The sequence below is a fragment of the Passer domesticus genome, chromosome 1 (genome assembly GCF_036417665.1).
Source record: "Passer domesticus isolate bPasDom1 chromosome 1, bPasDom1.hap1, whole genome shotgun sequence".
Lineage (NCBI taxonomy): Eukaryota > Metazoa > Chordata > Aves > Passeriformes > Passeridae > Passer > Passer domesticus.
The window spans coordinates 138,040,193-138,052,256 of record NC_087474.1 but is presented as its reverse complement, the minus strand read 5'-3'; the positions used below and the strand labels follow the sequence as shown (position 1 = coordinate 138,052,256).

General features: G+C 40.2%; 1 protein-coding gene across 2 annotated transcripts in view; it reads right to left on the bottom strand.

The window, feature by feature from the left end:
* Positions 1 to 12,055, bottom strand: part of DPY19L4 (dpy-19 like 4) — a 32,588-nt gene extending 20,533 nt beyond the window's left edge. The window contains exons 1-8 of one of the 2 annotated variants that reach the window (XM_064391914.1): positions 11,869 to 12,055; positions 8,262 to 8,369; positions 7,194 to 7,318; positions 6,402 to 6,492; positions 4,549 to 4,670; positions 3,568 to 3,713; positions 1,771 to 1,894; positions 1,101 to 1,235 (exon numbers count right to left, since the gene is read on the bottom strand). In XM_064391914.1, coding sequence (XP_064247984.1) covers positions 1,101 to 1,235; positions 1,771 to 1,894; positions 3,568 to 3,713; positions 4,549 to 4,670; positions 6,402 to 6,492; positions 7,194 to 7,318; positions 8,262 to 8,369; positions 11,869 to 12,001 — 984 coding nt within the window. In that variant the 5' untranslated portion in view covers positions 12,002 to 12,055. The other variant, XM_064391921.1, reaches the window with a different exon arrangement.
* Positions 12,056 to 12,064: the final 9 nt, after the last annotated feature.

Here is a 12,064-nt window from a genome sequence, read left to right as displayed (position 1 = left end):
CTTCAACTCATGAATCTAGCAGGGCACCATTTGGCTCTGGAAAGCATTGCACATGAAAATTATTCTGGTTAGCCTTGGTATCTAATGGACAATTACTTCACAAGAATTCTGTAAAAATGCCAGAAACAGGAGTATTTTACAAGGTCTCCCCATTCAGTAACATCCCCCTGTGATGCAGCATGAAGCAGTAAGTACAAGGCACCAGTAAGAACACAGAGTTTGTGACAGAGATCACGTGTAAACAGGTGTTTTCCTTGCCCTCAAAATAACTTGTTCATTAATCTGTCTCAGGAATCAATAATGACTGCTATCTACACTTGCTGTTATTTACTACTTGACAAGCAGGTGTTATAAACCTTGATTCTTGATTCTTAAGTTTTTTACAAAAACACCCATTTTCTGCCTTATACACTCTGCTTTGAACTACAATAGATCAAACATTTCCCACTGCTTAGGAACAGAATAAAAAGAAACTGAAAGAAGAGGTGGAGAATTAGAATTGCATGCAGTTTGATATCTAACAAAATCAAAAGGCATGCATGTACAAAGAAGCATATATACAACTGCAGCAGGCAGAATAAAACCACCTTGTTGCAACATTTCTAAGAACCATTTTGCAGAATAAATTTAAATACTTTCTTGTATTCAAAAATCAATTTGCCTTCAACATCTGTCTAGTCTATCTATTGCGAAAGCAGTGCAGGACAGGCCACTGAGGGTGAAAATGAGCCCTTTAACTGCACAGAGCCAACAAAGCCCTTCTTTGGTCTGCCCACCCTGCTGTGAATAGGAGAAAGAAAAGAGGCAGCTAGCCCAAAGCAGAGGAGTATCATTCATCACTGTTTTAGCTCTCCAAGGATGTTTCAGGTCTCAGAAGCTTTGTTTAGCTTCTATCCCAAAAACAGCACTCCAGAAGAGACTCAGTTTAAAGTTGTTTTATTCTTCTGATGGGTATCACATGCACTTCAGCTGGGCCCAGGCTACAAGACACTCATCTCTCAGCCTTGTGCCCTCTGGAGCTCCTGAGCAGTATGAATGGCAGACACCTCAAAGGCTGCCTGTAAATCCCCAACTGTCAGTAGGCTGAAAAATTCCAGTACCTTCTCTGTCTGTGCTAGGGCAAAGCTGTCTAGCAGGAAAAGAGAAACAGCCTGGACAAACAGGAGATAATGACTGTATTCCCACATCATCATGAAGGTATATGTTGAGGCATTCACCAAAAGATAACAAAACTTCTAGAAGGAAAAAAGAAAAGAAAAAGCATTAATTTTGTACCCATGCATGTCTGTCACCAAGTAATTGAGAGGTCATTATAACATAAACTACAGAAATTAATTATTGTCCTGGGAAATAATTAAAATACTGACTGCAGACGTGCTTAACTTTCAGATTACTGAAATATTCAAAAACATTTCAAGCCAATCAGATGAAGTATTTTTAAGACAGAGTCAGGGTAAGAAAGTAACAACAACCTTTTTCAAGAAAAACAGTTTACATGAGAAAAATTCTGCCTAGGTTTATTCAAAACCAAGCAGCACAGGGCCCATTACCACACTGTTCTCTCTGAACCCTCCTGGGGGCATAACAAGGTAGGGCACAAGTTGTTTAGCAAAAACTGCACATGCCTAGGTGAAATCCAACTGGCTCTTTTGAAAAGAAGAAACAAAACTTCTACTGTTTTCTGCCCAGAAGGGCAACAATAGCAGAAGTAACTAACCTAGAGTACAGTTTTGTCCACAGCTCTTTATTAAGAAACTAATTTTGCTTTACCTCAGCAGAACAGTTTAGGTTCTTTTTTAAATAGCCTGTGAGAGCTGCCACTTGACATGCAAAATACGGCAAAGCCCAATTTTCTCTTGATGGTATGGAATAATCAATTCTTGTTGTGTCTGTCCTAGAATAAAGTACAAAGAAACAGAAATATTAAAATATTTGTACAAAAATATCAAGGAAAGCCTAAATGCCACTTCTAGTTGTAAATGTGGCCTTGCAAGCAAACTTTTCCTGATTTTGCTGCAAAGTAACACTGACACAATTTTGCTGCTGATACAGTTCACAAATTTATTAACAGCATGGAAGGCCCAATCTTTACTCATTCATTTAGCAGGTTTTCATGTTAGCTGACATTTACAGGACTGAAGCCAAAAAGCATCTGCCTCGAGCTTTTTCTGACCTGCAATGAAAATCAGCTCACAGCTGAGAGAAAAGATTCCTTTCAGTTCTCATACAATATGTTTTAAACAAGTGATTTAGGTAGTTGAGTACAACATACTTAGGATATAAACTGGTGCTCCCTCAAGCAGCAGCAGCAAATATTTTGTCTACAGGGAAAAATTCTGCCCAGCAAAACAAGAGATTAAAGACGGATGGGGAGCATGCAGGGTTTTCTCATGGAATGACTTGACAGTATCCACACAATTAGAGGTGTAGGTGAAAGTTTTTAAAAGTGCTAAAGTGACTCAGAAACACAAGCTACACTTTCAAATGTGATCAAAGATATCAGTCTCAGAGGTACAGAGTCTGCTTTGTGTCTACTATGCCTTTAAAAAGGAACCTCAAGCTCCTTTATCATTTAGGTATTTAAAAGCATTACCTTTCATTTTTTCCTCTGAAGCCTCTTACAGAGGCATACTTGGAGCTTTTTTAACTACTAAACCTCTCATTTTGTTGACACTGTTTAATCTTATTCACTGCTGAAAAAAATTACAGATCTATTCACCATTTTTCCTATTTTTGACTGTTCACACCAGCTTGATGAACAGTATTTTCAGCTTCTAATCACAGATTCTGTCATGACGACTTCACACTCCTAGAAGATGCTTCCCAACAGTTCAACTTTAAAGGTATATCTCTAACATTTTGCCCTATAGTTCTTTTATTTCAAGTGCTCTCAAGTCCTCAGAAAGCCCCAAAGCTCCATGGTGACAAACCAAGAGCATGAACATATGTTTTCATTGCCCAAATGAGGCTCCCTATTATTGTGGCACTTCATAGGGGGAAGGGGAATTCCAAGTGAATTGTTTTAAAATAAAAAAGTCTTGATATTAAGATCATCTAAGAAAATTCCAATTTGCAGAAAAACCCACTACAAAAAGAAGACTTAAAAAAAATCAAATATTCTTTACAAAAAAAATGCACTTGATAATTTCTTTCTATGCTACCACACAACTGCCACAACATTTAGAGCTGGCCAGAGAGCACAGCTCTGTTTTGAACATTTGTCTTCATCCTTCATCAGCACAAAACCAAACCTTCTGAGGAATATTTTTGAAAAATGAAATTGTGTGTGAATACTCCTGTATTCACACACATACATCAAGTCAGTTCAGCTGGTAATGTGGATGGTTTGGACAACAGGAGGCCTTTCCATTAAAAAAAAAAACAAACATCATGAGAATCAATTAAGCTCTTGGAAATGTTTTCTATTCACCATAAGATTTTGTTCTCACAGTGAGAACACAAAGCTTAATAGAAGCATTTCAATCCACTAATTAAAATCACTTCAATCCACTAATATTTTAAAATTCCTTATTGACAAACTAGATTGTATAAAGATGTTTTTCTTACCTGTTAATAATGAACCATGCTACAGTCAGCATTCCTGCCAGCCAAGTCCCACTCATAACCCAACTGGTTACAAACAATGCAGTCACATAAATTCCCTGCAGTCCAAAAACTATACCAATGTAGAAATACACTGGTTCAATAACTTCCTGAAATTACAAATAAAAATGAAGAGACATAGTGGCAACTGAGCTGAAGCTGGAAATTATTACTATTTACAATTTGTTACTGCTAACAATGTGCTAGGTGCTTTACAAACAGGTAAGAGACGCCTCCTATTTTAGAAAAGTACTGGGCATGCTTTTATAAAACATGGGGAAGAACAAAGCAGTGTGAATTAAGTGCACACTTCAGGACTCAGCTTGCCAGTGCCATGATTTTTGAATTTGTTTTAGCTTGAACACTCTATGTGTCAGATTTAACAATCTATGCTGCAATGGGATATAAAGTTCAGAGGACTACTAGGAGAAGTTATAAAAGAGAAGAACTTGAAGAAGTAAAGATGTGGCAAAAATGGTTCCAAAATAAGTAAATAATAAAAAAGGAAAGATAATGAGAGAGGTCACAAGTACACAGCATAAGCAGAACAAAGCCTGAGTAAAGTGGAAACTGACAAAAGGTTAATCTACAGAAGTGGTTTTCCCTATGAGAATGGGCAGACAGGTACCACTATAACAGACTTCTGTACTCCAAAAGAGGGAACTAACTCTCCTGTTTTCAATGGATAGCACAGATACTCCTGACATTTCTAAGCAGTCTGTAGAAGTAAAGAATAACAGAAGAAGTTACTGCTTAGTGTTAAACCCCAAAAATCCTATGCCAGAGACTGATCAGAATTGAGGAGAATCTGGACCTGGTGAGAGCCTTAGCTCAACTCATTCAACAAAAAATGTATGTATTAGTTGGATACAGCACAGAAAGTCTCATACACACACACAGACACAACCAAAATGCAAGTACAGAAAATAGGAAAAATGCACATACTTCGCTACCAGATGCTTGATATAAAACACTGGCAATCAACTCTGGGTACAAAGTCATTTGCTGGACAGCATTTATGGTCTTCAGTGATACTGTCTTATTGTTGTGTGTCAATTCATAAACACCTACAGACAAAAAAAAAATATTCCTGGAATCATTTACTACTGCTGTTCCTAAGAGAGACTGAAGTGTATTCAAAGGCAGGGAGAATAAGATTTGATCATTAAAGCTACTGACTGATTCACCACACCAATTTTAAAAGGAAGAAGAAACTTCTGAGTTAGATATCATTCCACCTATTGATCTAGCTAGAAAGTTATTACCCTTTTTTTTATCTAGTCTTTAAATAGAAGGCCCAGAATTTATAATCTGACTTTTCAGTAACAGTCTGATGCAGTCCTGGAACTACACACCTATAGATCACCTTCACAGGAAGACCTTAAGGAGTGAGACAGATCTAACAGGGATGAGCAGGATGTATTAAACCTGTCTCCAGAAGGACATCAGGTATGACAGCCTCATCACCCCCTTCAGCTCTGCATTTCTGAGATTTCTAAGAATCCTTCACCAAACACAATGTGCCTTTCTATGGGGTTAAAATTGATCATTCCAAGACCATTCCAAAATGTTATAAATAAAGAAAAGACTTGTCAATACTTAGAACAATAGAGGGAAGAGCAAAAACAACCCAAATCAAGATATAGGGGAGAACAAAAGCCTCAAAAACAATGCAACAGTCAAACCAGACAACTGTTTCCAGCTCTGAGCATATCTTGGTGTATGGTCTGCAGCTGGTTCCCTGTAGGCCAAACCAGGTCTTTCAGGACTTACAACTGGGTTCAGCACAGCTGTAGTACCCTCTTGAAGACTGGATGCCTTGTAATGCCTTGCAGACATGAGTCTACCTGTTTGCAGAGACAGCATCCCTGAATAAGGCATGCAGTCCATCCACTCACAGCATGGGCAATATCCCCAGAGGACATGAGGCACTGAGTGTACCAAAGACCTCAGATATTGCTGATGTGCTGCACTTCAGCTGAGAAACTCTTCAACCAATAAAACACTAATCACAAAGTTTAGTTTTACTGGCTTCAGTGAGGTTTCACAAAGGGACAGAACTAATTCAGTGGTTGACCACTGCAAGTTAGGGCAGCTCATCCTCCTCTCTCCTGAGTTCCAGCCCCATGCTAGTGCAGTGCATTCTGAACTCCCTGAACAAGCGTGGAAGTGCTCCTTCTTCTTTTCACTGCTTTAGTTTCCTTTTGGTTCAGGGACCCAGGGTCAGAGAGCCCCAGAGCCAGTGCAGGGTAAAGAGCAGGAGCACAAAGGAAGATCATTGTCATCCAATCTGTTCTCCTTCCTGTTCCTTTCTGTCCCCACCACTCAGTGCTCATCAGCATCTACCCATCGCAGCTGACAAGATTAAAAACTTCTGGCAGGGACAGGATGGAACTGATCAGCTTGTGACAGAAACTGCTCTGTCTTTTGACAGAGGATGGAAAACAGTAATTTTCATCCCTCATTCCCAAATTCAACATAAATTACATTTATATGGCAGGAAAATCCACTATTGTGACACAGGCAAACCCAATGATAACTTTGACACAGGGCATAATAAGAGTAATATTAACCCTATCCTAGAGTATTGATTAAAGGCAATCTGCTGGAATACAGGGTAGTTAAATACTGTTGTTGAAAAGGCACTGAAAAATTAGAACAGTGTGTGGTTTTTAATTAATATGACCAATATACCTCCATAAGAGAATAAAATTAGTCTCCCCAGTCTGCAGGAGTTTTTTACTGTCTTCAAAGTGAACAGGACTCTTCAAAGCTAATAAAACAAATGAATTTTGTACCTCTTTCAAAGGAAGGAGCCTTTAGCAGTTCTTTATAGAATGAGTAATAAATGGCACTGTCACCCTGAAATGTAATTTCTCTTTCAAGTTCCTAGAAAAAAAATATATATTAATCACCTGCAATCTCCTTCCAGAGAAGACAATATATTTTTAGATAGACCAGTTTTGTAACACAGTACATGGTTATGACTTCATTGTACATCTTCAAAATATTCCACAAAACATTAATCTTCACAGCATTTCTATCAGGTATATAATGTTCTCTGTAACTTAGCAAACATGCTTGGAATCAGAGCAACTCAAATCCACACTATAAGTCAGCACAAAATCCACAGGATCTTTTCATATTCACAAACCCAAATTTCATTCAACTTTCTATACTTCACTTAATAATGGAGTTCTTAAGAAAACAAAACCAAACCAACCAACCATAAAACACAAAAAACCCCACCAAAATCCAAACACAAAAAAAAAAAATCCAAAAAGCCCAACACATATTCCTGTTGATTAGCTTCTGCAATCCCAGTATGCTTCAGTTATTTTTCTATATTTTAGAAAGGTATTTTAAGGATGAAGGGTAGTATGGAAAAACATACAAGAGCATGACAAGCCACGACAACTGTTAGCAGGAGGAAACAAAAAGAAAATAAAGAAGACCAAAAAAAATGAACCAGTTTCAAAGACAGAAGCCTCAGTAGAAGGACACAGGACTGCAAGTAGTTTCAACATGACATGGATCAGATTTGATTTCAAGGACACAATTTGGCTTTTGTTTCAGTAGTTTATCTTTACCTGCCTGCTGGAAAACCAGAATTTCCGTTCATGATATGTGGAGAGGTACACAGCATACATCATTCCGCTGGTGACTGCCGCCAGACAGCCAAAGAAAAGCTTTGCAAAACGCTGGATTAACATATCTGAAAATGCACAAAATAGTCCAGAGGATTGAGAAACAAACAGTACATCCTACACATGACTCTTATTTCTGAACAACAAGCGACCTCACTGGCATGAGAATTATCATACCATCAGCAGCACAGATACATTGAAAACTGGTTTGTTACTCCTGTCCTGTAGTTTTCTTTCCCAGTTGTTATCATTGCTTCACAGGACCTTCAGACAAAATACTCAACACACTACACTGCAAATTTTATCCAGCAAGCTTTGTTGTCAAATGAATTCCAAGAAGGAAAAGCCTCTTCCAGATAAATAGAGCAAACTCTAGATTCTACCCAAAACACCACAAACTTCTAAAAGACATTAACAGACAGAGGCGGCATAGCACATCTAACATAATTTCTGAGACGTTCTGTTTTCCATTCTGTTTTTGAATATAAGAACAAATTAATCTGAATTTTACCAAACTCATTCAAAGGGTGTTTACTTCACCTGTAGCTCCCTTGAGTTAGTATGTACTTTTAACACAAAAGCTTTTGGTAGCTTGGTGAGCACTTGCCTAAAATTATACCTAATTTTACTTCTGTTCTTGAAAAGCTGTAAGGACTTTTTGTCTGCTCTTGATTCAGTACCATTACTTCATGCATATCAGCTTCCAACCAGAACATCATTCCAGGAGCAATAAAAATATTATTTGTATGCAAACAGTAATAGTAAATTTTTAACTCCCCTGCCTCTACCTCCCCAAGCCTGAAACAGTCCAAGACTACCATTTCACTCTCCAACGCATAAAATGTCATTATTAAAGAACTCCAGTGTGCATGCCTGTTTTCCCTTGAAATATTCAAAACCCTAATTCAAAGTAAGTCTGTTATACATTACCATGCTACAAATATCTTCCCATAAAATGTAAGAGAATAATGAAAAAACAATCAAAAGTCAGCTAAAAATTCTGTAGCTTACATTTTGGCGACCTTCCCAGCTTTGAATTTTCTTTGTTTCTCTCCTCTGGAGCCATTTTGTCAGATTCTGTGCAGTTTTGTTTCTTTCTCTGTCGCAGGTCTGCTGCCCCTGAAGACATTTTTTTCAAGTTATTGCAACACAATACATAAAATCACACTGGGAAATCCACACAGCAGCAGGTAGCACCCAGTTACTGCTACTGATTCAATCCCATGGAAGACATATTTGACAAAGGCTCAATTAAAGTATGTCATATGCCCAACTAAAATAACAATGTAACACTACAGAAATCAATTCTTATGTTATTCCTTAGAAAAAACAACAGTATTCTCTTGAGGCCATACTCTGGGACTACCCAGAACCCAAACTGGAAGCTAACTGGTTTGTTCCATTTGGTGAACACAAATGAAGGAAATCAGTAGTTTAGATAAATTTAATGCAGACACTGGGAGAAACTGGTACCAATTCCTCATCCTGTTTTTTTTTTTTGCTGCTATAGCAGTGTAATACAAAAATTGGGCTAGCCCATTACTTTTAAATTGAGATGCCTATTATTTATTTGGCAAAGGCTTTTATAAAGCAAATGTAATATAACTTTTTTTCCTGCTTTTGGATCTACTGGAACTAAGCAATTTATGAATATTTAGTCTAACACATAATTTTAAAGCCCAGTTTGCTCAGCCACATAGTTCACACCACAACACCAAGGGCTTCTGTTCACTTTTTTGTGAGCAGCAGCAGTTTGAAGTCCTGGTCCATTTATTTTACAGTCTGAAAGGCAATGAGGCTAATTCACAGTCTGCAGGTCTGTGAATACCAAAAGACTCATTACAAAAAGTATTTTATAATTCCTATATTAAAGATACCCCACAACATTTATGTCATTCTGGAAGTGCAATGAAAAGGTTTAACTGTAATTCATGCTCCAGAATTTTTAGCTCTCCCATTCGACCTACTGTCCAACATTGCTTGAAATTTGGCAGCCACCAGTTTTCCTCTGGACTTAAAACAGCTCCTTCATAAATCCATCCAACTTCAAACTTGATGCGTCAATCTTCACACCCCAGAACAAAGCTTTTAAGTACTCTGGTTGTATATTAATGACTTCAATTCTAATTCAGTCTGCTTTTAATTCCTGGCTATTAAATCTAAAAGTTAGAAACTAGAGATAGAAATAGAAATGGTTAAAATGATGTCTGCCTGTATCAGGACACCAGTGTGTTAACAGAGCAAATTATAAATCACTCTGATCTCAATGGTAACATTTTTCACAGAATGAACAGAAAATGTCTACCTTCTTAAACAAGACAAGAACTGGAAAGATTCTAAACACCACAAGGTTTAGGGTGTTTAGTATCACATTTATCTTCATGTCAATCCAAAATGAAATGTATACCAGCATGTCTTCATGACACGTATATGAGAAGTCTATCAGCAATGCAAACACCAAGTGCACTGCAGTTTAAAATAATTTGTACCATGCAAAATAAAACACAGCAGAAGAAAACCCTAGATCACAAAAGTGGGCAGATATGTGCTTGGAAGGACAACTGAGTGCCCCTGTCATTCTAGGTATGATCAAAGCAACAACACTGAGAACACTGGAGGAAAAGGCCTTTGCTTCTCTGGCAGAGAAGTGAATCACAGCAGAAGTGTAACAAACTTATAAAGCATAGCATTAACAGCAGTAAGAGAAAGCTCCCAAAGAAGGAACAGTTTAAAATTCTACTTCTGAAACAACATCTCAATCAGCAAAAGATCTTCACCTCAGTTTTGAAGACTGCTCTACATATTCCACCCCAAAGCAATATCACAAAAAGATGCGAGTGCATTACTTCTGTTTCTTGCTGCTGCCACAAACAAGAAAAAATTCTGTTTTCACTTCAATGAATCCTTCAGAGTGATATGAAAGTCAAACAAGGTAACAATAAGAATTATCTAGAATTTTGAACTGATGACACAGCCTCTAGTAACTCTCTATCCAGCATATAATTCATCTGCTTTTCAGTTCCATGTAAGTCCTCAGTTCAAACAAGTTCTTGTTCAGAAAACATACATTCCACTTATTTTTGTACTTCTACTGCAGAAAAACATAACTCATTCCTACTTTGTGCCACTACACTCATCTACTTTTCACCTACTAATTGAGCACTCTCTGTGATTTTTGCCTTCTCATCTAAAGAAGGGTAAGATAGAGCTGGGAAACATTTAGAGAAGGGCCATGAGGGTGATTTAAGTTGTGCAATGGCTTCCATACAAGGAACAAGGAAGCAAACTGAAGATGCCTCAGTCTAGAAAAGAGGATGACCAACAGAAACATGCCAGACATCTACTAGTTAGTGAAGTGCACAAACACACTGAATAGAGAGCAGTGATTCACCTTTTCTAATACAAAAAGTTCTCAAATAAACCTAATGAGTCAGGCTAAAAAGAACCAGCTCACTGCACATCACCTTCACGCAGAACACTCCTACCCAAAGAATGTTCTGTAAACCAAGAGTTTGCACGGATTCATGAGAATACGGAAACAGTTATGGAGGAGAAGCAACTGGAGACTCCTAAATATACAGAAACCGTGCAACTCAGAAAGTACCCCTGCTGAGAACAGCTGGGAGGCTGGAACATGCCATGGGACACATTTGCATATGCTTGTTCTACTCCGGCATTTTTAGGGGTACCTATTAACAGTTTTGTTTCTGCTGATTTCTCCAAGAAAATGCCATCTCATACCCCCTACAAAGGGGGTTTGCACTGAAAAGACATGGAGAAAATTGCTTGTGCAGGGGCTAAAAGTGAAACAGAATCGCAGAATACACTGAGTTGGAAGGTACCTGCAAGGATGATCCAAGCCCAGTTCTCAACCCTGCACAGGACACCTCAATGTGCCTGAGAGCCCTGTCAAAGTGCTTCTTGAACTCTGTCAGGCTTAGTGCTGCATTCATTCCCTTGGGAGCCTGTTCCAGTGCCCAAGCACCCTCTGGGTAAAGAACCTTCCTAATTACCAACCTAAACCCCTCGATGCGCAGCTTCAGCCCATTCCCTCGGGTCCTGTCACTGTCAGCACAGAAGAGATCAGTGTCTGCCCCTCCTCTTCCCCTCCTGAGCAAGCTGGAGACCTCGTCAGCCTTCTCCAGGCTGAACAAACCAAGTGACTTCAGGTGCTCCTCACACAGCTTCCCCTCAAGGCCTTTCACCACCTTCGTAGCCCTCTTTTGGATGCTCTCTAATACTTATCGAAACGAGAAAGAAGACTGACTAAAACATACGGAAGGATGCCAAAGAGAAAGTACACTCACGGAGCATCCATGGAGCCCACAGATGCTGCCCCGGGCGCTCTGCCCAGAGACAATGCCAGGCGAGGGAAGAGAAAAAGACCCCGCGTCCCCTAGAGACCGGCCGGGCCTCCCTCCAGGGGCTGCAGAGGACGGGCTGCCTCGGGCTGGGCCGGGCCCGGGAGGCCGCCTGTGTCCTGCAGCCCAGCGCTTCACCTCCGTCCGTGCCCTGGCACAAACCGCGAGGGGCGGCCGCACCGCCGGCCCGAGCCAGCGGCCTGGCCCGACCGCCTCGGCCCGGCTCCGGCTCCGCGGCCTGAGGAGCCGCCCCTCACCTTCCTCCATCGCCGGCCTGTGCCCGCAGCCCGCCGCTGGCTCCCCCCGCCGCTCTCTGCGGGGCGACGCGTCCGCCCCGCCCGCGCCGCCGCCCGCCTCCCGCCGGCCGCGGGGGCGGGAGCGCTCCCGCATCCCCCGGCGAGCGGAGCGGAGCGGAGCGGCCCCGCGCTTCCTCCCGCCGCCGGAACTGCGGCT